Source organism: Cystoisospora suis (genome assembly GCF_002600585.1).
Source record: "Cystoisospora suis strain Wien I chromosome Unknown contig_2246, whole genome shotgun sequence".
NCBI lineage: Eukaryota > Apicomplexa > Conoidasida > Eucoccidiorida > Sarcocystidae > Cystoisospora > Cystoisospora suis.
The window spans coordinates 23,303-48,246 of record NW_027155045.1 but is presented as its reverse complement, the minus strand read 5'-3'; the positions used below and the strand labels follow the sequence as shown (position 1 = coordinate 48,246).

The 24,944-nt window shown below is 54.8% G+C and overlaps 3 protein-coding genes across 3 annotated transcripts; 1 reads left to right on the top strand and 2 right to left on the bottom strand.

Annotated features, from left to right (window-relative positions):
* Window positions 1-94: 94 nt before the first annotated feature.
* On the top strand, window positions 95-5,180 carry CSUI_004722 (inositol monophosphatase). Its single transcript, XM_068064907.1, has 6 exons — window positions 95-176; window positions 1,012-1,101; window positions 1,710-1,756; window positions 2,705-2,773; window positions 3,576-3,661; window positions 4,591-5,180. Exons 1-6 carry the CDS (start codon window positions 128-130, stop codon window positions 4,628-4,630), a joined length of 381 nt encoding a protein of 126 aa, XP_067923122.1. The 5' UTR covers window positions 95-127; the 3' UTR covers window positions 4,631-5,180.
* Window positions 5,181-5,872: 692 nt separating this feature from the next.
* On the bottom strand, window positions 5,873-13,854 carry CSUI_004721 (pan domain protein). Its single transcript, XM_068064906.1, has 6 exons — window positions 13,543-13,854; window positions 11,762-13,272; window positions 10,549-11,181; window positions 9,822-10,181; window positions 8,816-9,175; window positions 5,873-8,429 (listed from the first exon to the last, which is right to left on the bottom strand). Exons 1-6 carry the CDS (start codon window positions 13,803-13,805, stop codon window positions 6,361-6,363), a joined length of 5,196 nt encoding a protein of 1,731 aa, XP_067923121.1. The 5' UTR covers window positions 13,806-13,854; the 3' UTR covers window positions 5,873-6,360.
* Window positions 13,855-13,917: 63 nt separating this feature from the next.
* Window positions 13,918-23,133, bottom strand: CSUI_004720 (ribosomal protein s18). The gene is made up of 10 exons (XM_068064905.1): window positions 21,582-23,133; window positions 21,057-21,236; window positions 20,301-20,417; window positions 19,455-19,572; window positions 18,933-19,053; window positions 17,955-18,174; window positions 16,955-17,061; window positions 14,583-16,326; window positions 14,292-14,431; window positions 13,918-13,945 (listed from the first exon to the last, which is right to left on the bottom strand). The coding sequence occupies exons 1-3, from the start codon at window positions 22,374-22,376 to the stop codon at window positions 20,301-20,303; spliced, it is 1,092 nt and encodes a 363-aa protein (XP_067923120.1). The 5' UTR covers window positions 22,377-23,133; the 3' UTR covers window positions 13,918-13,945; window positions 14,292-14,431; window positions 14,583-16,326; window positions 16,955-17,061; window positions 17,955-18,174; window positions 18,933-19,053; window positions 19,455-19,572.
* Window positions 23,134-24,944: the final 1,811 nt, after the last annotated feature.

Sequence of the window (24,944 nt, the reverse complement as noted above, 5' to 3'; positions counted from 1 at the left end):
GCGCGCGGGGGTCTGCTCTCTAAGGAGGCTCGGCTGCTGAGGTTGGGGTATTTTTATCGGACAGTACTTTCAGCTCTTCCATCTCCTTACACAGATTTGTGCCTCTGGAACATCTCTGCAGATCGACATGCGTGATTGCGACCCTGTGGCTAGGACAATGGCCAGCGACGTCAAGCGTAAGACAGATCAAGTGGTTGTCACAGCCTGTTTGGTAGAGTTTGTGCCGTATCGACCCATGGTGAAGATCAGCAAAGGTAAACGGGGTCTCCGTTACACGAGTCAACTTTTTCGGTTGATGGTCGGTCACGCTAAATTACCTCCACAAGGCGGCTTTGCCGCAGGCAAAGACCCAGTATATCTCGCGGGAGAAACAGTGTGACGGACTTTCATGACGACACGCAAAGACAGTCCACTTTTAAACATGTCAGTGTCTCGCCTCGTAGGGTGCACTCGTATGCTCGTAGTTTCCCTTGCTCATATTTTCCAGCTTGGATGGCGTGTCGAGGTTTCTCGGTTTCCGGGGTGTTTCCAGCATGCCAGACTTTACTTTCACTGGCTTGGTTCGTATCGTCGAGGGGTCGTGCGCCTGTCCTCAGTGGTCTTCTCTCGTTTCTCCGTCAAGGCTACAGTGAATCGTATCGGTACGGTAGCTTGTGTGGTTTTCAGCTATCAGCAAGCTGGGGGGTAGGGGGTTGCGCCTGTAGAACGAATCCTGAGAAAGGGGCGATTACTCAAGGCGCTCCACCCAGTCATTTTGAGTCCAGGACTCTCTGTAGATCTCGTACCTCTGCCTCTTCTGGAGAGCACAAGCATGTTCTCGATTCTGTAACGCCTTCCGTTCGCGTGCGCATGTCGTCGCAAGCTGCGCATGTGCTGCTGCTTTCTCTGGTTTATGCGGGGGAGCAGACTCTGCTTAGAAGTGGCGTACCGCACGATATTCTTTCGTCAGAAACCAAGCGAGTGTTAGAGTTTTGCTTCTGGTGCGTGGCGCGGGACTGCTCGTGTGTGCAGGTTGCGTTCTGAACAACCTGGTGTACTGCATGCATCACTGTCGGGATATTCGGCATCTCGGCTCGACAGCGCTTGAGCTGTGCTACGTAGGTACGCTCTGCAGCAGCGGCCAAGCTCCGAGCCACTAAAGGCACCAGGCCCCGTCCAGTTACGTCGTTTGTCAGCAGTTTTCGGTGGCTTCTTCCCGTTACACGTTGCCGACCTGCTGCTAACAGCGCCGCCTCTTGAGTCGTCCTCGGGATCAGACACCCTGTATTCTATAGGTTTTCTGTTGTCAGTGCGGGTGGGCGCGATATCAGCGCCCGGATCACAAAAGAAAGAAGGGCAGTGCGTTGCGTGTGCTGAACTGTCTATGGTTGCGTGCCTCTTTGTTACCTTTTTTTTTTTTCATTTGCATTTGCGCACTGTATCTACGTGTAAGACGAGCGTTCACCTCGCGGCCGTGTGCGCACGTAGAGGTAACTTGTTCTGCGGTACTGGCGGCTTCCTGGGTTACAAGTGTATCGTAACATGCTCAAGCTGTACTGAAGGCTGGCTCGTGTCGTGTGTCCTCGCCTTTTTTTAGTGCCTTACTTGAAGTCACCCTGGTGACCACAGAGACAGTTCGTATCCTTTTGCAAGCAACAGTCTAGATTCATGCATAGGCTTGCGCTGGCGGGAATGTTTTTTTTTTCGCCTGTGTGGCCTATGCGCTACAGCTGCAGGGAGGCTGGACGCGTATCAATCTCTCGGACCGAAAGAATGGGTAAGGGACTGCTGCAAAGCACCCGATACCAAGGACACTACGTGTGGGACGACAGGCAACTCTTCGTCGTATGCCACATTTCGCCGCTCGTAACTCCGGAGACATCCGGTCTGCCTGCAAGCTTCTGCAGTTTTTTGTGATAGTTCGGGTAGCATATGTGGACAGAGTCTCATATAACAACAGAACCAGGTTGGGTCAGAATATATACCTCAGGATGTCGAACGCCTCGTATCTCAACTGGAACCTTAGTAGTGATTGATGATACTGGATGCACATCTCAGTATAGAATTGTTTGATGATATGTACTGGGATGTGGATCTAGGGTGCTCCTGAGGGGGGGAAGTCTTTGGTACACGGATCCTTGACGTTGGGGGTGAGACTGCGAGGAAGTCTGTGCAGTGTCTTGTGCATGGTGCCGAGGCTTGCTTCTCAAACCAGCCGTTCTGCCGGTTACCCGTCTCGGCCGCCGTTCTGTTTCAAGGCACCTTGTGATGCGCTTAAGTCTTTCGTTTTAGCTCTCAGCGATTACACTAGACGAAGCGTCTTCAGGTTACTTACTGCCGTGCGTTGCATACACGTACACGTCTTCAGCGGCAAGCGAATAGGGAAACAACGCATATGAGAACGGTCCGATCCGCAAGAAGTGCTAGGCCCCAGTGTCGTTTTGATTGATCTGCATCTTCGCCGTGCAGGTGCCGAGGGGCCGCGCAGAGTGGTCCGAAAACTGTTAGCCAGTGTCCTGAGTCTGTACAATACACTTCAGAGTGGATGAAGGGTTGGAGAGCTTCTCCGTGGTCTATGAGCTGGCATCGCCCTGAGTCCAGTGTCCGCTCCGGAGTTTCTTCACCTTACCAGTCTTTCGACATGCCTTCTGTGTAGAGTATACAGTCTCTTCTTTTTTCCCGCGCCTAGCTTGGTGTGTCCCTGTTCTCTGTCGTGGTGGTTCAGGATTTTGCTGCGGCTGTCTTGATGGTGAAAGAAGCAGGAGGCTGTGTGATCGATTTTGACGGACAACCGGTGAGATGGCAGTTCTCTACGGTCTCTACATATTTTGTATAGGCAGTCTACTGATTTGCTGGTGGATCGTGGGTTCCCGGGTTTCGAGGAGGGAAGAGTGACATGAACAGGACACTTCGCTGCATCACTGTGTAGTGTAGTGCGGACGTCTATTGTTGAGTTTGACGGCGGCAGTCTTCACACCGCGTTACTGGATGAGCATAGGTGGGGGTCGGCAGCATTTCCGACACCACTGCGACGTCAAGCCTCCTGAAGACTTCAGGAAGAACGCGCAGGCGTGTGTTCTTACACTGATCTGGTCGCGAGTGGTACTTGGGTCATTTCTGGCACTTGCATCTCGTCAGTGTCGCAAGCTGCGGGTACCTGAAGGCCAGCCGCATACTTCAGGTTGCGCATACGTGCGCATGCCTGTTCGAAGTGCATGCCTCTGGGACAAGTTAGTTCCAGCCAGTGCCCTTCTGAGAATACATCGCATTCCCGCTCGCAAGCGCTTGCAGGGTGTGGTTCTGCGAAGGTGACTGAGAAGAAGGTTTTGCTTTCTGTCTCTCCCGTGCTCACCTATGAGTGTGTGTTCGGTAGTGCCTTGTTGACGCGGTTCAGCTTCGGGTTTCCGTATGGCCATGCACAAGACGCAGTGTCTTTTGTCTTCGTTGGAAGTAACACTTTCGCCGTCGACGTGCGGCAGCAGGAAGTAGCAGACTTTTTTGGCCTCACACTTTCACGTTATTTCGTCTACCCGCGAGAGTAAAAGAACGCCACACCCAGTGTTTCCCAGTCTGGCATGTCTTTTGCGTCCGCGCAGCTGGAGCTCCACAAGCGACGTGCCTTGGCGGGAAGCACCGATGCCCTCGCAAGAAGCTTCGTTGGCCATTTAATGGCGCCTGGCCTGTAAGTCCTGACAGCATCTCAAGCATCACCAGGTAGCATGACGTTTTTTAGAGCTCGTGTCTTCGTAGCTTTGTGTAGCTGCGACTGTGCGTGAGGGGCAACCCGGGGAATGCCGTTCTGGAGATTATGTGTATAGGAGAGTGTTGTTTGTTGTTTCACTTAGCTTGCCTCTAACCGCTGTAGCCCTCTTCGAGACGGCGCCGAAAGTCGAGCCGGGAATTGGTGTCTAGTGAGGCAGCGTTCAGTTTTGCTCTCTGTTGTCCAATTCCTTCATGGTTCCGCGGCTGAAGTTTTCTCTGCCCGCGCCGTTTCGCGTCTGCAAGTGGATTCGAGTTTAGATAGTCCCTAGTTTGTAGTGCCGAGCCGACACCAGGTTAGCACTGTGGGAGGGGGCGTTCGCCAGTTCGAAGTAACCGAGTCTGAGAACCGGTCGTCAGCTAGCTCGATTCGTCATGGCGGTGTACTGTCTTCAGCTGGTTAACTCTCAGTTTAATTATGGTTCCGGGACTGGAAGTTGGTGTAGCTGAAAGGCGTCCTTTGGCTTTACATACTTTGACGCGCGGGGATGAGGCGTGTTCGAATAACTGCTTGTGGCAGCCGGGCGACTCAGTCGTTTTTCCTCTAGTCAAAACGCAGAGCATCCGGCTCGGGGCCCTGCTAGAGTGCGTTTGAGGATAGAGGCTAGTCGGCGTGTCGGAACCTCTGTTGTGTGGTATGTTACCTCGGATCCGCATGCCCGTAATCTACATACGCGTACTCCATTATTGGGAGCCGGCGGAATGTGCTACAGACGCTTTGCGGTAGAGTAGTAGTAGGTCCGACGCACAAGCAGAGTACCCGGCCCCCCGGTGTGCCATCTCTGCATAGGACAAATGGCGCTGGCATCTCGTAACTTGGGGACAGGTTATCTTTCTTGTTTTCTTGATCAGCGCGCCTCCTGGTGGGGAGGAGCTTCTTCAGGCACTTTAACGAGAAGAGTGGAATGATGCGTGCCCAGCCGCAGCAGGGGGCTTCGAAGGAAAGAGCTTTCGAGCCGTTCTCGATCTGTTGCCATTCAGTTGCTTCGGCTATCGAGGAAGGCTGCTCTTCCCGTGGGGTTGATGTGCGTCGTAGCCGGTCACGAGAACCTTGTCTAAGCAACCGCTAGGTGAATCAGGCGGTGGTCAAAGCGTTGTCCGTTGACAACGCGGGGTCAAGGTCGTCCTCTTGTGAGCCGTCCGGCCTTCTGTGGATCTTGTGAAAGCACTTCGTCTTTGTTGACTCGTTCGAAGTTTTCAAACCACTACAAACTTGTATCTTTTTGAAGGGTAGGTTCTTCTTTTCCGTGGGCTGCCTTGTTCACAGCGCCCGGTGCATCATAATTTGGGAGTGCTGTTTGGTTTCCCGGGATGCATTTGTGATGCGGTGTTGTGAGGTGTTCTGAGATGTGATGACGGTCTAGGCTGGAGAAAGGGTTGTGGGAGCGAAAAGACTGTATCACACACAACGCGACTATTTGTTAATACATGGTGGTGAGCCGAGGCAGCGGAAACGATTGCTCTCACTCACACTCAGTGCCGACGAGAATGCAACAGCGCACTGAACTGCCGGCTGTCAGCGCGGTCATATATCTGCACACACCGCTGTTTCCCGTGTTGTAGCTGTGGAAGCAAGGGGTGCGGGGACAGACAGGAAGCGGGCTCCTACCAGGACAGCCAATCGGTCGGCGGCGTCAGTCAGTAAGCTTTCTTGGTCACCTTTTCGAGAATGGATGCCTGCAAAAGAAGCGGCACAGCTCCTCTAGTTATTTCCGCAGATAGTGGTCGCGCAGTCTTTGTTGACCACGTCGAACTCTGCTCGCAACGCTTGGACGACTGGTCAGCAACTCACACCATCCGGATCGGCTTGTCAACAAACACTAGTGAAGATTTAGCAAGAGAAGTGCTAGAGCGCGGAGCCCATTCAAAGCTGCGTAGCGGTCCGCAAAGCAAGTTGTTAGTAATGTGGTCTAGCGCGGGCGTAAGAGGCAAAGCTTCCTAGAACCTTTCTTGCAGGGTAGTGTGTCCGTGCCTTCAGTTCCTTGGGACGTTTTCTCTTTCCGACACCGGATTTCTTGCTGAAAACTAAGGGCTTGACAGGAAGGGGCCTGGGGCCGCTGACCGCTGGATGCGATAGCTAGGTAGATGGTACCTCCTTGAAGGCGGCACACGCATGTTGACGAAGAGGCAACGTCGCACTGCTACAATTTGGGTTCATTGCGACTGCGAGCAAAAGCCTTCCGCCGGAATCCGCATGAACCGGTGTTCCGTACCGGACACGTGAGCCCCGAAGCAACGCTCGGACTTGCAAATACACACAACGCTCGAGCTTTCAATCAGGCAGATAAACAAACGTGGGGCAGAAAAAGGGAATTCCGTCACTTCCGCGCGAAATTCTCCCTTCCAACTTCGATCGCCTTTCTAGTGATCTCTGCGGGCTGATGAAGACACGCTGCTACGGAGGCACTCACCCCGGTGGGTTCGGGCCGGGGAACGACTCTGACAGTCGGTGCATCACAGAACGTCTGCCGACACCACCCGACCACGATCCTATCTGCACACTGCCGCACAGGCACCTGGATGTACCCATAGTAACGTTCGTGGGTTGGCCAGCGAACAACGACTGTTATTCTGCTAGCATATGTAGACGGAGCCGGTAACTGTCTGTTCAGAATTAAGCGATTAAGTGCTGCCCTCTGCGGCACTGGCCGGAACCGCAGTGCCAAAACAGTCCGGCGTGACTGTGACGGGGCCGGAAACGAAGTGCTTCGTTGATTCATCACTCTTGTAGGACTGAATGGCTACCCATGACTTCAAATAGCATAACCCGTTCTCCCGATCGAAGGTCCAGAACATGCATCCCAGACTATCTGCACAGTGGGCGGCGCAACTCTGCGGACTCTCACTGAACATTCCGTGGGAAGCTGACTTGTCTGAACGACTTCCCACCAGAAGAAGATCTCCTCCCGTCAGAGCGACGCCTTCATGCTGACAGAGCCAGCTGCTTTCCCTGGCTTCCCCGTGATGTTCTTCGTAGTCACCGGCCTGAGTGGGCTCTAGCGGAAATTCAGTTTCATCTTCGAAAGTAAGGCTGGTGCCGCTTCGAGGAGAGCCACGGCTGGGGACAAGGCTTGTGGTAGCGTGGCCTTCTGTGCGCTTGCTCAGCGGGCCCTGATCTTCTCCCGGGACGTTCTTGCCGATGGTGTTCTTATCTCCTCGGGCAAGGAAACCGTCACCGCTGGTGGATCTCGCCCCACCGAGTGGCAACCACGCTGAGAGGAAAGAACCCAGGTCGGGACTGCTGTCCTTTTCTGCTGTCCTACCCCACCCGCTAATCAAACCCGGAGACAAGCCGCCCCAAAACCCATACGAACCGTTGGCTGGGTTGTCACCGTCGTCGCTTACTGTGGCTGTTCTCTCCGGTGCCTTGGTCTTTTCTCCGTTGTCTCGTGAAGAGGCACCGCCGATGCCCAAGAGGCCGCCGGGCACTCCTCTGGCTGGGAACGTGCTGCCGATCTTTAGCGCTGGGAACGGTCGTGTCTGTGGGTCGTCCTCCGGTGCAACTATAGGCCGCCTGTGGAGCAGGGGAAGAAACTGTTTCGGATCGGCGGAAACCGGACATGAACGGGGGCCGGATACGAATGACATCGGTCTCGCACGAAGCACGTCCAGCGGTGCATTTGCATCCTTCAGAAGGCAGCGGCCAGAGGCGCTGTCGAACGACCAGTAGTAGCACAGGGGAACATCGACACACAACGACCAGCATTCACGGGCAGACCCAAGTAACGGCGCGGTCGACAGGGGTTGAAGGTCATGGCCTTCGTACGAGACCCCCGCACGGGCGCAGGGCGGAAGGTGGCCGTCAGGTGAAGGCTGCATGCTGACCAACAAAGCAGGAACTGTGGTAGGTTGTGGAGCTGACGTATCAGTAGACGGTCCGCCTGTGTGGCCGGAAGTTGAGTTGAACAAAGCCGCTTCTGTAACCTTCTGTTCATGGACTAATGCGGACGCTGCAGAGGGTGCGGTTGTACTCCTGGAGTTCAGGGAGGGTTTAGACAATTTAGCATCTGAGCGTTGACCCCTGTCAACGTCCGACTCGTTGCCGTCCGGACGCGCATCCATTTCTTTACTCGTTACCCACGAAGGCGCTGACCCTTCCCTCACATCTGGTGAAGCTGAATTCTCGTCCGTGCCAGGTGACGTCAGACCCTCTTCCACAGCAGTTGAAAGAGGGTTCAATCTCTTCGTGGGTAACGACGGCGGTGAGTCGCTTCTGGTGATGTCCGGAGACTGCTGGGGACTCTCGTGTCCAACTTCTCCTGCGGACTCTGTTGGTTGTATGGATGGCGCTGGGGGCTCACCGGTTGTTTGGTCGCGCTTGGGTGTCGCCTGCGGGGTAGGCTTCGCGCTCGTGTCGCGGTGCTTTCTGTCGTCTACGTTGTCTCCTGTCTCTGTCTGGACGCTCCCGGCGGAGGTTTCGATACACGGCCGCGCACCGAACAAGGCCGTGATAACGGTTTCTGTATGAATCCCGGCAGCTCGAACTGCACTGTCAACAACGCGTTTTTCCGTGTGGGCGTCGGAATGAAGCAGTTCGCAAAGCCGCTCATTCGCACGGAAAGTCCAACTCGTGCATCCGGACTGGGCCGCACAGAGTAGGTCGCACTGGTTGGGCTCGGAAACGCCGCCAACCTCCCGGAGCAAGTGCCTCGCAGAGGTGTCGAACTCAACGTTCGCCTGGTAGCACAGATCTGCACAGCCGTCAACCAAGCCATTTTACACGGGAACTGTGTAGACACCCTACGTGAGACGCGACCATCTATGGAAGCGTTACAGTGACGACAGAAAGAGCCAGAAACCTAGCGGTATTGACCACTATTCATGCAGGGCCTTACAGTCTGTCAATTGTACGTAGACTACGCTTGGTCTACCTTTTCTGCACGCTTCTGTACAGGTTTCTCTTTTCTTCACTGCTGTAGTTCGAGAGAACCGCTATGCTCTCTCGAGTGCCAGGAGGGGTGTGACCCGAGCTGAGGCAGCAAGGGTTCCTGCTCTCGTGGCTCCACGTTAACCCTGAGTGAGGTAGAAACCAAGACTGGATTGAAGTGTTCCTTCAACGCAGTGAGTGTGCCATTACCGAGTGGAGAACTGGGAGGGAAGTTCGCGGAAAATCTTCTGCATCGGTGAGACCCAACCAGAACGGGGCTGGTGCTGTGTCCCACGGTGTCACCCTCTTTCTTTTTGACCCAGGTCCTCCAGCCGTTCTCGTTGATTAGCTCGCAGCTTCCTGACCCCCAGTTGAATCTCCAGAACAGGCACTCTTCCTCCACTTCCTCGGACTCTTCTTCTCCCCTGAAAACGTTTGAGAATACAGCCTCTACTGCCTGCTGGACACATCTGGTCCGGCACGCGCTAGGATTTGTGACTGCACCTTCCCACAGTATATCAGCATCCTCCGGTTGCAGATCGCCCTCTTCGAAACCGCAGTCGAACGGTGCTGGCCAGGACATCAGGAAGGTACAGAGGGACATCCATGAGCACCGAAAGAAAAGAGAAAGGAACGTTGGTGCAGCCCCCGTGTTCTGTCAGGGGAGGGAATGCTACATATCTTTATGTACTGCGAGATACCGCGCCCCGAGCAGCTTGCCACGAAGCACCGAACCGTGTGACTGCTAAGGCAGAAGGCAGTTAGCGAGGGCGACCGAATAAGGGCCAGCGGGAGAAGTGCAGCTTCTGCGTGCCCCTTCAGGTCCAGAAGTTCCAGTCATGCTGCCTGCGATTTGTGCTGGCGAGGATGAAGGTGTTCTCCCTGCAAGCGCACTCGCTGAATCGGTCACTTGCGCCCCGCCGTGGCTTCAACTGCATTTCCGATGAGTCCGTAGGGTAATAGGCCTACCGACCCGAAAAAAAAGAGTATGGAACGCTCGATAGTCAGCAAGATTGTTATGCTTTACACAGTCTGACACGACCGGTGGGACACCTGGTTTGATTATGCTCGCAGCACAGTTGTTGATACTTTCTGGTGACCTACTACGCCCCGGCGCCGCGTTCAGGCAGGAGTGACTTGAGCAAACTCAAGACAACAGCTCTTGGATGGGCACTACTTGTCACGCCCACAGTTGATCACGTGTTTTTCTCCATACCCGGCATCCATTTGTTGCGGGTACGCGCCAGTTCTGCCATCAATGTAGGAGCGTCAAACTCGTCAATTTCCATGAGTCGCCTGACATTTCGATCGATAACTGTCTCCCCCTTGCACCTTTTTGCGCCAGATATCAGACCGAATGTGCTGCTCGGCTCGCCCGCGGCGGAGCCCTTGGACACGCGACTCAAGTGTCGCCCCTTCAAATAACACTTTTTGTCTTTGGTGTCGTAAGTCCAGTAGAAACAGCGGGGGTCCATCGTGCACGAGGAGTGGCATTCTATAGCAGATGGCCAATCCTTCAGTGACCGGTATCCGCCGTCCGTAGTCAAAATATCGGCGTCCATCTGATAGCAAGGTTCTGAACGCAGCAGGCCACTTGGATGGAAGCTCGGGGTTTTTCAGGAAGGAATGGCTACGCAGGAAGTTACCGCTGCCGCAGGCCTGACATCCAGAGTCATAAAGAAAGCATGAAACCTCTGTCAACCCCAGGTCGTACAGTGAGGACAACCCCTCCCTGCCACTTAGCTCTGTTAGAAGCACTCCGGTAAAAAGCGTGGTAAAGACACCTGTTTCTCTGTTGCGTACACAGTAGCGTTCACGAGGACACCTCAGCCCGAGCCTGAGGGACTGCGACCAGATAGGCTTCTCGTGGATGGAACCTGTCGGAGCTCAGAAGCCGTGATGGTTGGCCCCCGATTCGGTTGCGATTGTCTCCGAAGGCTGACCTGACGGATAGGGATCGTCTACGAGGTTACACCCTTTCAGGCCAGAAATCAAGGTGGAGGTCGTTTGAGGGTCGCGGTGCAGGCCCTGCGGTGCATTTACGTTCTTCAGGTAACACCATCGGCGCGTGGGATTGAAGGTCCAGTAGTAGCAGCCGCTATGCACCCGGCAGTGCTCTGCACACTCTCCGGCTGACTCAATATCACCCCGCTCGATCTTCGCGATATCGAACCCAAAGTAGTCAACCCCTACGCTGTAGCACGCGACCGCGTCCGGGCCTTCCGGCACAGGTGGGCCAGGGGTGGCCGGGGCGGTGGTAAAGCCCGAACCACCAATAACTCCAGGGGGCGCGGTGTCCATTCTTGTTGGTCTTGAACCGCCAATACCGTCGTTGTCGAGCTGCGACGATGTGGACGTGTACGCCGTAGAGGTTGCACTGGACTGCGTGGTGGGCGGGGGCGTAGTCGTGGATACTGGCGGTGGCGGGGGACTTGCTGATGGATCCGAACTGGTAGATGTCAGGGCTACTGCTGTTGTGGTAGTTGTACTGGGCGTCGCCGTTGATGTACTGGCACCTGGGCTAGCAGTTGATGTGGCTGTCGAGGTCGCAGGTCTCACCGTTGTGGTGGAGGAGCCTACGGAGCAGGGAAGAGAAGAAGAGCGTCGTAACTGAGGTGCCTCTAACCAATCTGCCCCGGCGAGCTCGTTCCTTGTACTCGGGGAGTGCGCGGTGAGCAACGAGGTGGTCTGGTGTGCGGGCCCGCCATCGGGAGGAGCCGACTACCGGTCCACTGTTACTAGGCCAACTGGAAACAGCTACTGCGTCACAGTGCCCGGACGCAACCCTGTGTCAGCCTGAAGGCAGGAGCTAAGGGCCCGCGTTGTACGGTAGAGGCACAGGAAGGCTGCAGGCACTATGCAACAAAAACATAAGAACGGACGCGGTGAGCAAGAGCAAGAAAGATCTCAGGTGACTGCCCTGCTGAAAAAGAGTGTCAGCAGCTCTCTCCGAAAACTCAGATGGTTGAACTAAGCTTGTCCAGATCTGCTCGGGCAGAACTCAGGAAATCTTGATACGAAGGATGCCAGTCCGAGTTTCCGCCCGAACACATGATACGCTCCAAAACGGAGGCCAGCCTGTGCACCTACGCTCATTGAACTCCCCCGGGACGCCCTTGTCTCCTTTTAGTGCGAAATGAGATTCAAGTGCCTTACACTGCTGTTGGTCTTCGACGACAAGGCCACTGATGCTGTACTTCGACATGGCAACTCTGAGGACGTCACTCAAAACAGTGCCCGCCCTCCGTCCGAAGTATGAGCCTTCACCAAGGATGTGTGACATGCCCGATTTCCTCATCAAATCATCGTTTACAGCTCGGACCATATCAGTGGTGCCTAGCTGTCCTCTGTTGTCGGAGTCCAAGAGGTCCCACTGAACACGGACACACGACGACTGAGACAGGATCTCGGTCGAGTTTCCTCTAATGTTAGTTGGCCGCGCAGCCTCGCAGCCGGGAGATTGTAGAAGAGGCCAACTATTGGGCTCGGGCCGGTGAACAACATGAGTTTTATTGAAGTATATTGTGATATCCTTATCCTGAATGGAAAACAAGCGGACGTCGCGCTCGGAAACCTTCCATTTGTTTTTCAGCCTCCATGGGATTGCACCGAGGACTGCGTCGGCAAACATGGTGCGCACTTCGTTTGGATTGCCGTCGAACGCTTGAAGGAGTGCGAGGGCGCTCTCGCCCCAGGCATCGAAGGAAGCAGCCACGAGAGGTAGGACTGTAAGTGGAGGATTGCAGGGAAGAGGATACATGGACGTGTAGTCCAAACTCGTCCGCATCCGGAGGAGCTCGTCTCCCCCAACAGAGAAATCTAGGTCTTTGCTAAGCGCCGATTGCTTTCCTGTTGCGGCGTCCAACCACATCCGCAGCAGCTGTTGACCCTCCATCTCTCCCGCTTCCTGGGCCAGGGCCAGTGATGGTACATCGGCATTTGTGGGAGTCCCCGTTCTATAAAAAGGCGCGTGAAAGGAAGCCTTCGAGTTGGTGTTGCCAGTAGCCTCCTGAGGAGGGTATCTTTTCGTTGTCCGAGCTGTTGGAAAAGCAGCAGCGCGGAACTCGTTACCGTCAAACACGTTAGCAGCATTCTCACTTGTAGGAGTTGTTAAAGGACGGATAAGAGAGAACGGGGTGGCACTCTTGGACTTCTCAGGAACTCGAGACTTCGGAATGTACTGCTCTTCCGAGTCTTCACGAAATTCGGAGGCTCCCCCTTGCGGCAGGTTTCGCAGCCGCTGCTGCTGCTCAAATTCTTTGGTCAGCACATCATTCACCGCGCCATCTGGCTTAATCGCTTGTCGGGGTATTGCCGGCAGCGAGTAGCTTTGTACCCCGGACCAGCGTCCTTGCTGTGACTTGAGACGCTTCTCCTGACGGAGCTGCTCTAATTCTTGGAGTAACTCATCGGCTTCTTTCGTATGGTGCTGTTGGCCCTTGAGCAGCGTTTCCTCCGCTTGGTCTCTGCTCACCATTTTCCGTAACTCGTTCTCGAACTCGGTTGAGTCAAGGCCCAGAGTCTCAATTTGTGGGAGTATGGATGGGAGGACTCGAGAGATATCCTTCACCTTCAGGGTTACTCCGCGGCTCTCCAAGTCAACGATGACTTGCCGGGCAAGCTCTCGGGCGTTCACTCGGGCGCGGGTTGTTGGGGATAAGAATTGCCTGGGAAAGACACGCAGCAGGAGTCCCAGGGTGAGAAAAGAAGTACCAGTTCGGTGCGTCCAGCTCGACAAGAACATGGGAGGTGTTTCTTGGTGTCTTTGGTGATGCTATACGGTACGAAGTGGAGCTGTATGATAGCTACCGACTGGTATAATGGTCAGATTTCTGTGGAGGTCAGCGTTCCCAGTAGTGTTGTGCTCATCTTTAGCCTGGGATCCCGGGCCTGCTGACTACCAGAACTTCAAAGATTCCTGTCTGCGCAGCTCATACCCGAATGCCGGTCCTGCAACGTGTTGGTCGGAAGGAGGTGTTCTCTTGAAGTCAGTCCATGGCCTGTCTGGAAAGTCATCATGGACTATCTTGCTCAGGGAGTTATCTCCCACACTGTGACACAGCAGGGGACTCATCAGCGCGGTCACGGTCATGAAAATGCGAGATAGTTGCTTTGGCCGAGGGCACACGCGGCGTATGCACTGAGGCAGACCCCAAAGCGCTAAGGTCGGGCTTGGCCCGCCCAGTTCCCCTGCTTCCATCGTGGCTCGGTCAGCGACACCGTGACGGATATTGGCAGTTTCAGCTCTGTCGGCTGGTCTCCACCCCTTCCGTTCGACCTGCGGGTGGCGCGCTGTCAAGCTTGCTTCTGTTGGACTGTTTGCCGACCGCGAGAACTGGACTGAAAATGATAGACGTGAGAAAAGAGTAGGCATTGCTCGGAATCCAACCGTTTGCACCGAGTTGCCTGTCCTTGCGTAGCCTGCGCTAGAGCAACTGCGAGGCTACCAGACTACGTTGCCTTGCAGAATGTATCATCTCTCAGGGTGGGCACAGAATTTCGGGGAGAGGACTCTCAGATTGCCTGCCAGGCCGCAGAATCGTGAGTTACGCCCCAGCAGAAGGAGCGTACTGATAGGAGTCAAGGCTGATCAGCCCGGCCGGCGCCTTGGTGCAGACCCAGATCACATAAAAAAGACGCGTGTTGGCCGCAACCACGCTGCCAGGCTTCCGCCGGACAAGCGTACCTTTTTCTGCTTCGCGTGAATAACCAACCAAGGAGCCGACACGCTCAGGTGTCTGTGAAGCCAGCCTTCCTAGGTCACACAAGCCGGGCGGAAGCCTGCCCGTATGCTGAAGGTGCAATAACTTCGGAAGCCCTGCGTCACTACAAAAACACGCAGAGACTCCGGTTGGAGCAAAAAAGTTAAGAACGGCCCAAAAGAAACACCCGGAGCCTGAGCCTGAACTTCTGAAAGGGAACCGCTTTTTGCGGTGAAAAGTAGAGCAAGGAATTCCGCAATAGAGGTGAACCATACTTGAGTTCGAGACGACTGGGATTCAGCGAGGCCGCACTCAAACGCCTGTCCTGCCGCAGCTTGTCTCGCTGCTAGGATAGGCAGCGTACTCAAGACATACAACAGGTATGTCAGCAGAGCAGCTTATTCTGAAAAATGGGATAGCTCGCTCTCCTAGCCTTCGGGCAAGCACTTGGGACAGGTTAACTGATCATCGGAGACACCGCCTGCGCTGCGACTAAAGGCCCAAGCCCGTCAGTCTCAGTAACCGCCCGCGGGCTTTTCGAAAAGGACGACTTGGCACATCTTGTCGCCGTGCTCCCGCCTCAGATACCCTTCAGACTGCGATACCCCTCGTACCCGCATGCTTCTCTGACAGAGCAGGAGTCGTCCGCACTCTTCTTGGTCACCCAACGTGTCGCTCCTCAGCTTTACAGTTTCATGTTGAAGTGCCTCTCCCTGCCTGCTCTTCCCGAGATCGCGGCGGCCCAAGCCGATATAATTCCTTTTCTACTTCTTCTCCAGCTGTCGACTTCGGCTATCACCGCTATAACTGACACCGCGCTTACCTCACTGAGGAAGTTGGCTCCGCACCCAAATGAGCAGGCGTTCAGTACGATGTCTCGGTATGGCCCATCACGTTGACGTTTGCACTAAGGCCGCTTCGCGGCGTCGCAGGTAATGCAACAGCAGGAGTGCTTCTATCCATACCAGCTACTACAGGGGCAGTCCACCAGACCTTCAAAGTGCCTCATGTGAAGAGAGGACGCCTTTTTGTCAGAGTCCCATGTCGGAGTAACGTCCGACCGCAAAACCATCCGAGTACCGCCAGGTGAAGCAGATGGGGGCCAGGCAGAGTGCCTTTTCTCAGTACGTGGCGGCAGCAGTTTTGACGTGCTATAGTCGATGTCAAGAATCCTCTACTGTGCTGCTGTTTCTCTACTGCTGTACGGTTAGACGATGCCACAGGCCGGCCGGCCGCGAACCTGTGAGCTAGAACACCGGTAGGTGGCGGACTGCGGGCCTGAAACTCGTGAAAAGCGGTGCTTGGGAAGAGCGGGTTGTTTAATTATGGGGAAATTATTGCAGCTGCCTCCTTGTCGTTACCGGTGACAGCGTCTTCCAAAACTCCGGGGACTTTTTACAGTCAGCCCCCCGCGCGTAGCGTTCTTTTTTGTTGGCACCCCGTCTCCTGCGTAGACACTCAGCCGGGTTACACCAGAAGTGGCACGCGAACCCGAGCCCTCTTAGGTTCGGGAGATACGACGACCACCCACACACTTTTAGGATTCAAGTCCGGATCGACTGCCTCCACGTTGCTTCCTCTCGCACCGCGACACACCGGCTATTGGCAATCACCATACAAACAGAGACTGCATCCGTCAAGTGTGGCTTGGTTGTACGGCTGCTGGTTCGTCTAACCGATCCTGAAGGGCGGTGGAGGGCCTGAGGCCACCGAAGAAGTAGCGCACGGGCGGGTTCTCCTCTGCAAACCAAGCGTCGCCCCAACTCCCACGCAATTTTCGTCGTCGCCACCAGCAGCGAGAGACTTTGACTGTGGAAGTGCCTTCGGCTTCGCAGACGCTGGGAGGTGTCCAAACAAATTCACTAGGGTTCCGCCGTGGGGCGGTAGCCGTCCTGGTTATCCCTAGACGCGCGTTTGTATTTTTGCAGCAGCCTTGTAAAGTCGCCTTGGTCTTCCTCTTCTTGCTGCTGGAGTGCCTGCCTTTTCCGCTGCTTTCCTTCTGCCTTCGACTGCGTGTACCTGTGAACGGGCAAAGCAGCGAATGATAGTGAAGTCCTAAAGAAACATACTTCACAACTGGCGTCTTCGATTAGATGTGGTGTGCTATTGCTAATGCCGAGTCTGCTTCGTACAATTTGTAATTCCGTGCAACAGAGTTTAACTCGTCGTAAATTGAACGAGCACCGACAGGTGGTGCACCCCCTCTCAGCCTCGCCACCATGTACAAGAATGAGAAACTGCTGGAAAGATTGCTGCTCACTACGGTGCCGCACACAGGCGGGCGAACATCGCCTCGATTCTCTCCCTTCGCTCACCCAGGAGAGAGTAGACACTCTCCAGTGGTTTCTTCCCTACGACTAGCAGTATGTATGGCATTCTCTGGCTAGCTATCGACAAGCACCAGGTGTACGGGGGAGCTACCCGGGACTCTGAAGCACGCCAACCCCTGGTAACACGGATACAAAGGAGTCACGTGACGCAGAACATCACATTATTGCAGGCATCCTCCTGGCCTGACGCCGGGAGAGGAATTTGAGCTCAAACCGGGCAGGCGCTGCGGAATGCGTCCGAGACAGCACAGAAAAGTCCTCAGAAAGCAGACTTCAGGAGCGCCGCGGTCACCTTCAAGCTTCTGACGAGTGCCTACCGAAAATAGTTCAACCTTGGATATTTACAAACCATTACTCGCAGCATGGCGTCAGCGCGGAGGTCTCCAGTTGCTTTGTAACGAGACGTGAGCTCGTCTACCAGGTACTGCATACGTCATTGCAACGCACAGCGGGCACTCTACGGTCTTCTTGCTATCTTGGAAAAGACAATTTACACTACATCGAGACGCCATGCAAGGGCACAACAACAACCATCTCCACGTGCTTTTGTTCTACGAGGTTGTTCACCTCCACGACGCAACAGCGTCACTTCCAACACTCCGGTTCAGCGGTGCAGCTACCGCCTCTTCATCTACGTACCGACGGAACGACATACAGACACGTGCTTCTCCATCAGTCAGGAGCTCGCCACATAGTTAACTGATTCTGATTGTTGCTTCCGAACCTCAACTGTTGTCTTCCAGACAGCGATCTAGACACTTGCCAGCTGGCTGGTACAACTGAAACGGTTTTTGCAACACGCTACTGGACTGCGCACCCACTGAGTTTCTTGTTGAAACCGTGGTACTGCCGGGTTCCGAACAAAGTTGTGCTCAGACCGGCCGGCACTTCGTTAAGTTTCACACCGACTAACTGAATAAAGAAACAACTGTCCAACGATTTGTCCCTACATTCTATGGCGTACTGCAGCGAATGCGGAAGCAACACGCAGAGTAAAACACATGCGAAAATTAGACCATCCTTATTCCCTCACGCCCGTCGGGCCGCCCCGCGCTCTCACTGGAATCATGTGTACGACACTCAAATCATAGACTTAGGAAGACCCGCAACCGACATAGTCGCCTGCTGGCCGGAAAGAAACAGAATGGAGACGCGCTGACACAGTGAAGAGAAACCGAGATGAGTGTGTACGCTAGGCAGAAATGGGCGCGCCGGATCAAGGGCAGCGCGGCCGAAGATACACGCGTACGTCAGCTGTGGTCTCAACACTTCGAAAGTTGCCACTCTGAAGACGTGGAGACGTATACACATGAAAGAGGCAGGTATCAATGCATACGACAGCCCGACACCTGAAGCGGATCCATGACGGGCATCAGCTCGCCCGGAGTAGGTTTCCAGTCGTAAGGAAAAAGCGCCATCCGTCTAGCGGTCGAGATGGCCTTGAAAATACAGCGCTGCTGGTATCTTGATGCGTGGGTGGTACGCCGGGGCAGCACGAGCCCATTGTCTCCAATGAAGTGATGCAAGATGTGGAGATCTGTACGGAACTCACCAAAAGGTCTGACTAGCCCTAACACTGCTACGGACTTTTCTTAGGCAAAAACGCTGAGGAGCAGCATGCAGACGAACAGACGCTACAGGGGCGGCAATGACCCTCTTCTTTTTTCCGTCCTCTACCGCACACAAGAGAAGATTTGAGGGGAGGGGAAGGTGCTGGTAGGGAAGCCAAGAGTGACAGCAGCGCTTCTCTTCTTCGGTGTCTGGTCTTGCATAATGAAAAGCCACTACGGAAACAGATGACTTGGGAAGATGTTACATCCCGGACTCTCATTGGGAGGCGTCGGCAGCACCAACCGCATGCGGGAATTTAGACACCGGGAAACATGGAAGGCGCCGTCTGCGCGGCGGGTGGCCCTCAGCAATTATTCCTCTCAATCATGTCTAGTGCACGCAATCAAGGAAGATCCCATACGCGTCGCTGAGAACTAGGCGCCATTCCACGCAGCTTCCTAGGACCAAGGTTCACTCTGAGAGACATTATGTCACAAAAATATGCGCAAACCAGCCAATCGCCCAGCACATCGCGTGCCTGCTCTACGGCTATGTTTGGATCGATATTCGGTGCCGCACACGGGGGTCGCACACCACTCGAGCAAATTGAAGTAAGCTGCCCTGCCTAAAACTACCACGTGCGATTCATAGACCTTCAAAACTGGCGTGTTGACCGATCTACGATGCCCACGACTCTCTCATGACACGTCTTCCACGGTTGGGTTCCGGCGCTGTGGGTCTGACCTCTCCAGCTGATGGGTATGTTACGGTTCTTCAGCGCAACGCGCACGTCCGCCGACGGATCCCAGAATCTTTCGTGCACGCGGTGTGGCACTGGAAATGGACTCGCGGGCTGCGAGGACATGGCAGCGACGCAGAATGAAGTCGACTATCGCCACCAGCGGGAAGGGTCCGTGCCCATAAATAGACGCAATACACATCGGCAAGTGCAAACATTTCATATGCGCGGCATGGAGTAAAAGCGCAAGCGCTTAACTATGGCTCAAAACTATATACGCTTTATTGCATCAACTGTGCACAACCGCACCCACGGAGACAAGCCGACGTGCCTTGAGGGACAGTGGAGACCGACTGAAACACCTGTGCGGAAGATCGACCTGTGCTCAGGGAGTGACGAATCTTGGCCCAAGGGACGAGGTTTCTGTAGGCCTTGTAGGACGCTAGCACACCGGAATATAGCGCTGTATTAGACACACACTGAAGTGGTTCCACCCCGGAAGTGCGAAATCTTGTCTGCGGTCATACCGGCGAGCCGAAAAAGCGACGGTGGCCCTCGTTCAGCGGATCGTGCATGCGGTATTGGCGGCGAAGGGAGGCGCGCAAGAGCAGCCGCTGCCGACGAGCCTCTGCGGCACCAACCAACCTGCGTTGTTTGCATAGGAAAGCACGGTTGAACCGCGGCTCAGCTACAAGATTGGCGACACGCAGTGCCCCTCAAAACACAATGCTGAGAGCGTAGTTTACTCCACAAACAAACCTGATATCCGACAAACGGATATCGGGCATTCTTACAATAGGACCGCCGTGGACTGCCTGTGAGAAAGTGTACCTGGAGGTTTGTTACGTTCCGTACAGTTGAAGGTAAAAGGTATGTTAGAGACTTAGACTAGCGGTGGAGCACATTGTTTCATTCGATAGTCCACGCTCAATCTTACCATACAAAGATATTTTGTGATCCCAGGCTGGTTGAACAAGTCAAAGTCTAGCCAACAAGTTCCCGTCGCGGTTTCTTATGGTCGAAGGCATTTAGTGACTAAGCGCTGGCCACGCTAGCATCTAGCAGACCACTCAAGTCTAGCCACACGCTGGTCTGCTGGTTCGCATTTGTCAGCAAAGCGGCTCCTGACACGAGGACAGTCAGAGTTCTCACTTGGTTCCGTGGAAGAGTCCTGCCGGGCAAGAGTTGCTTGGCATCCGATAGGGGGCTCGCCCACTCAACAGTCCCCCTGGCCGAGAGAGTAAACGAATCTCGGGATTTTTCTTCTCCTCTACACTTTCCAGAACACTCCAGCAGTTCTATATGTGTAGCCCTGCTGACGGGAGTAGCTAGTTGTTTCCAAACAATGGAGAAACTGGCTGCAGGCGCTACGCTTACTTGGAGAACTCGGTGAGGTCCTGCGCGACCTGCTGCTGGAGCTCTTCCACTCGTTTGAAGGGGTCCCACAGCGGGTCGATGTAGTGTCCTCGAAACTCCAGTCTAGGCGCCACCTGAGGCATGCACGCAAGAATCTACGACGCGTCCACTAGGTACTTTGTGGTGAACGCATTTCCATGTAAGCTCCCCCCTGTGGCCGCAGCCTCGAGCGTCAAACAGGTGTATACAATGGCGAAACCAGAAGACGAGTAAAGGGACCAAGGCCGTGAAAGAAATGCCCCAGGCCTGCGACGCGTAAAATCATACCCGCGTTCCCCAGACAGCGCTGAACTGGGCTGGAAATTCAGTAGCAGTCAGTCCACGCCTCAAGTTTGTTGACCCTCGAGATGACACTCTGGGCAAAGGAATCCAGATATGTTCTCACACCAACCAGGTGAAAACTTGGGAGAGATCTCCGGCCTTCAGAAAACACCCGAAGGAGTGTGTCCCCGGAATGGAAGTACGCACTTGGAGTAATGCAGCAGCAAAACTGCCTGGAAGCCGAGATGACCAGTTTTCTTGAGACTACGATAGATCGGAGCCCACTGGCTGGAGTCGGGACGGTATCATCAAGTGTGCGACTGTTTCCGTGTTGCGACCTCAACTGGGCCTCCAGGTCGAACTGTTTCCGAGCTTTCCCGATGTCGTCTCAGGTGGGGGGACGGGGATTTTCCAAGACAGCTGGGTCCGTGGAAAGGACTCTAGGCACTCACCTTCCGCTCCGGGTCGACCCTTTGGAAGATGTTCGTTGCGATTGCTCTCTCCTCCTGTGTGAGTTTCTCGATGGCTGCAGAAGGCCGATTGTCGACATCGGGATCCAACTCGTAACGTCGCCGGCGAATACTATCCAGACACTCCGCAAAAAGCGCATCGGGGGTGCCTTTCTCTGACACCTGAAGACGACGGTAGCGCACCAAATTCAAAAAACGAAGCACCCCAACAGATTATACAATTTGATTGCCAGAACGGCCCTGAGAGGTCTCCTGGGATATTTGCACCACTTCCGCGCGTACTGCTTTGCACATAGAGAAGGCGCCGGGGTGTTGCAAGAGCACACCGAAGGTACCGGAGCCATTGATAGAGAGAGGTATGTCGCGTGCAACAGCGGGAAAGGGCTTCAGGTGAGGAGGCTTCATCATCTCTCGGCTAAGAAGAACAAGGCCGCCGAAACTGGCGGATCGTTTTGCACGTGGGCAGCCTGTTCACTTGGACCAGTCTTAAGCGTCGTGGCGGCGCACCTTAGTGAACTGCACTTTGTCTTGAGAGAGCAGCCGGTCGTTGAGAAACTGTTGAGCAAAGGTAGGTAAATATTCGCCAGTCCCGCTTTTCTCCTGTGTACTCGTTTCCCACGTGGGCGCAGAGCCCAATGCGCGGTGCGCAGCCGGTGCTGAAGAAGACCAGTGAGCAGAATTGGGATCCATTCTCTGCTGTTGGCCAGTCGGGATCGTGGTCCGATGACTGCCAGGTCCAAAACTGCTGTGCTCAGGCTGTGGCACAGGGTGAGTAGACTGAGAAGGCGACGAGGGTCGCGGCGAAAGGGGAGAAGGCCGCCTGAATCTCGAGGAAGATGAGAAAAAAGCTAAGTGAAAGCCAAAGAAAGAAGAAGCACGGGATGGGGCAGCAACAGACGCCGAAGACTCCGGGAAGACCCGCGAGGGACGCGATGTCGGTAACCGCAACGGCGCAATGTAGCGACAGTCGCACTGCCCCGCAGAGCGAGTGATGCGTGTGCCCTGCAGCGATAAACTACTAGTCTGCAGTAATGCGCCGCGCTCTCCCGGCACACGCCTTACCGACCAACGGAGAGAGCACACCCTAGATGAAGGCTGACGTCTGACAGCCCGTACAGGCCGACTCAAAGAAGAGCAGCCAGGACATAGAGGCGGGAAAGCCTCTCCAAAGCCTTCCCGAGACGCGGTTGATAACTCAACGGCTCGAGAGAACAGGCAGCCCAGTAGATGGGAGTGCGATGAATAAAGTGTCGTGCCGCAGGGAAAGCCCCAAAGGATGACGCAAGGCCTGGCAGTTGCCATGGTGCGAAAATGTAGAAGGCTCTCTCGGGCTTTTTTCCGAAGTCTCCAAGGCTTCTTGCCGTCCCTAGGAGCTTAGAAAAAACACGGCCCGCCGCGGCAGAACAAGCGGAAGTCCGCCAGGACACGCTTTAGAATTCCTAGGCAATGTCGCAGCCTGGAAGAGTGTGGAGTTCCGGGGGCTTGGCACTCACGATGCAGAACAAACTGGTCACGCAGAGGACTCTGCAAAATCCAGACAAGGCGGTGACCGCGGAAGAACAGGGCCGGCGACGTCCACGCTGAAACGTAGAACTCCAAGGCGCCGTTGAACTCTCCAGCAGCAAACCCAACCGGAAGGCCGAATGGTACCGATTGCCGACATTTTAAGCGAAGACACGGGAAATGTGAATCTGTATCTGCTCCCATACATGAGACTATCCCGTCTGTGTTTGGGTGGTTCCTGTAATGGCGTGGCTACGCCTCCGCTGATTCAATTTCCGCGTGCAAATCACATCGCGTCATACTATAAGTGGACTACGCAACAGAGAAAAAGCACCTCCGGCAGTCAATCTGGGGTTAACAATCGATTCGCAGCATCGAGCCCGAATCCTACGCAAAACCAGAATGGTTGAACTCGGACCCAATAACTCCGGCGTGCCACCGCAGGCGAGCGGGAATATCTTGACAACCGTGCTGCAGGAAGGACACGAAGACCAACACACAGAAGTTCTAGGGTGGCGAGGGATTAGCGGCAACAGTGTGAATTGCTGTTCGGAACAGATGTTTGTCGCAGTTGCCTTAATGCATGCATGCATGCCTGCACGCCCGTGGAACTTCTAGGTGTGCCTGCTTGAGCCTCTGCGAGACGTCTTGCTGAGCTGTTCGCAAACTGGTACGCTTGGCGGAGTCAAGCTAAGCCCGACGCCGTATCCCTTGGCCCAGGGGCGGCCAAGGTACAGATCAGCGGTATAGATTTTCTTCAATTTTTCCGAAGAAAAATGCTGTCCCGACCACGTGTACTAGTTACACAGTCACTCACCGTTTCCCCAAGCTGACACCAGGCCAGACTACACTTCTGACCGCCGGGGGTTCTCTTACAGCATGCTCTCACGAGCAGGACAGGCAGTGTCACTGCCTCGCGGTAAAGTTTGCGACCATAGCCCCAACGTTCGTTGCTACTTCCGTAGAAGTCCGTTTTTTGACAAATCTCGTCACCGTAGCTGGACTCGGCGCGTGGTGTGGCGAGCCAGCCATCTCACGCTGTAGGTGGCAAGAAGCGAATGCGGTTTGGGCATAAATTTGGACGACGTTTTCACTACCACTGGTCAGTGCATAAACATTCCCAGAGGGTCAGATGCAGGCAGTTTTTGAACTCAATCAAACTGAGTTCAAACTCAGCATCAGCCGAGGCCCTCAAAAAAACTGCCTGCTCCGGACCTCTGGGACTGTTTCTGCACTAACCAGTGCTAGGAGAAATGTCGTCCAAATTTATGCCCAAACCGCATTCGCTTCGTGCATCCGATAGCTGTCGGTGCAACTAGGGGCCTTTGGACATGGCGGTGGCTTGGTCGGTTGCAGTGGGGCCGTGACGGCTGGTCATATGCCTACTCTTTCTATGGCTTACTTTTGTCGTTCGTCAACAACCGCCTTCTTAGTTCAGTTCAATCCTCCCGACCGAGGGTAGCAGCGGAGGCCGCACCTGAGCCCGTCGCTTTGGGTCAGACGCAGGGGGAGGAACACTCAGGCCGGTGCAGGGCCGAGTAGGAAGAAATGAAGGACGGTATCTGCCACGAAGTAAAGTGGATAAGGGGTGGAAGGAAACAGAACTGTGAGTGACTCTTGCTTGCCGGACGTTCTAAAGAGGCGTCACAAGTGCTTGGGTCCGGGAATCGGCCGTCCTTTTACCACTGGGGGATTCCCTCACTACTGCCGAGGGGTAACCAGGAGCCATGACCATATGTAGTGAAAACCAGGTCTTTCTGCTGTCACAAACATCTGCGGCCATGCTTGTGGATGCACTCTGCTCATTCTGTACCTCCCCGGTGATGACTTGGAACTTGCCATTCCTTCAGCACAGTGGCGAAACCGGCGAAGACTGCACACAACTCAGGAGGCACCGCGTAGCATCATCCTCTGGGCAAGATGTGGGCGATAGACGCTGGTACAGAATTAGGCGTCTGAACAAATGGTAAGTCTTGTATTGCACTGACACCGCTCTTAACAGCGTCGTCTCGACCACCAGCTGCACTATCTAAAGGCGCTGGACCTCCGGGCTCTTGCTCAGCGGTTCGCGGGTCATCAATTGTTCCACGTTTTACGAGTGTCCAGGCCTCGTCTAAGAATGCTCTGTCATGTTGGTACGCGCGCACAACTAGGGGACTTCTCGTTAAAAACTCGCCCGTAGAAGTGAATTTTTCCAGGGTATGTGGTAAGCCGCGCCGGCCGACGCCCTCGGATACATACTCTTCTTACCCGAATTCGCCGTCTGCGGCTGGCCCGCATCCTTGGCCGGTAACGTTGACATGATGCCACGCTGCTCACCGTCCCAAAGCAAAACTGCTCCAGGTTGTTCAGTGCCGGGAGCGCACT

Coding starts and splice junctions, on each gene's coding strand:
- CSUI_004722 (XM_068064907.1), top strand. CDS start 128: ATGCGTGATTGCGACCCTGTGGCTAGGACAATGGCCAGCGACGTCAAG. Junction 1,757..2,704: donor CTCTCGGACCGAAAGAATGG/GTAAGGGACTGC, acceptor GTGGTGGTTCAG/GATTTTGCTGCGGCTGTCTT. Junction 3,662..4,590: donor CATTTAATGGCGCCTGGCCT/GTAAGTCCTGAC, acceptor TTTCTTGATCAG/CGCGCCTCCTGGTGGGGAGG.
- CSUI_004721 (XM_068064906.1), bottom strand. CDS start 13,805: ATGGAAGCAGGGGAACTGGGCGGGCCAAGCCCGACCTTAGCGCTTTGG. Junction 9,176..9,821: donor CCGCAACAAATGGATGCCGG/GTATGGAGAAAA, acceptor TGTCCTGGCCAG/CACCGTTCGACTGCGGTTTC. Junction 8,430..8,815: donor CCCTCCCAGTTCTCCACTCG/GTAATGGCACAC, acceptor ACGGCTGTGCAG/ATCTGTGCTACCAGGCGAAC.
- CSUI_004720 (XM_068064905.1), bottom strand. CDS start 22,376: ATGGCAACTGCCAGGCCTTGCGTCATCCTTTGGGGCTTTCCCTGCGGC. Junction 21,237..21,581: donor ACAAAGTGCAGTTCACTAAG/GTGCGCCGCCAC, acceptor CGTCGTCTTCAG/GTGTCAGAGAAAGGCACCCC. Junction 20,418..21,056: donor GGGTCGACCCGGAGCGGAAG/GTGAGTGCCTAG, acceptor TGCATGCCTCAG/GTGGCGCCTAGACTGGAGTT.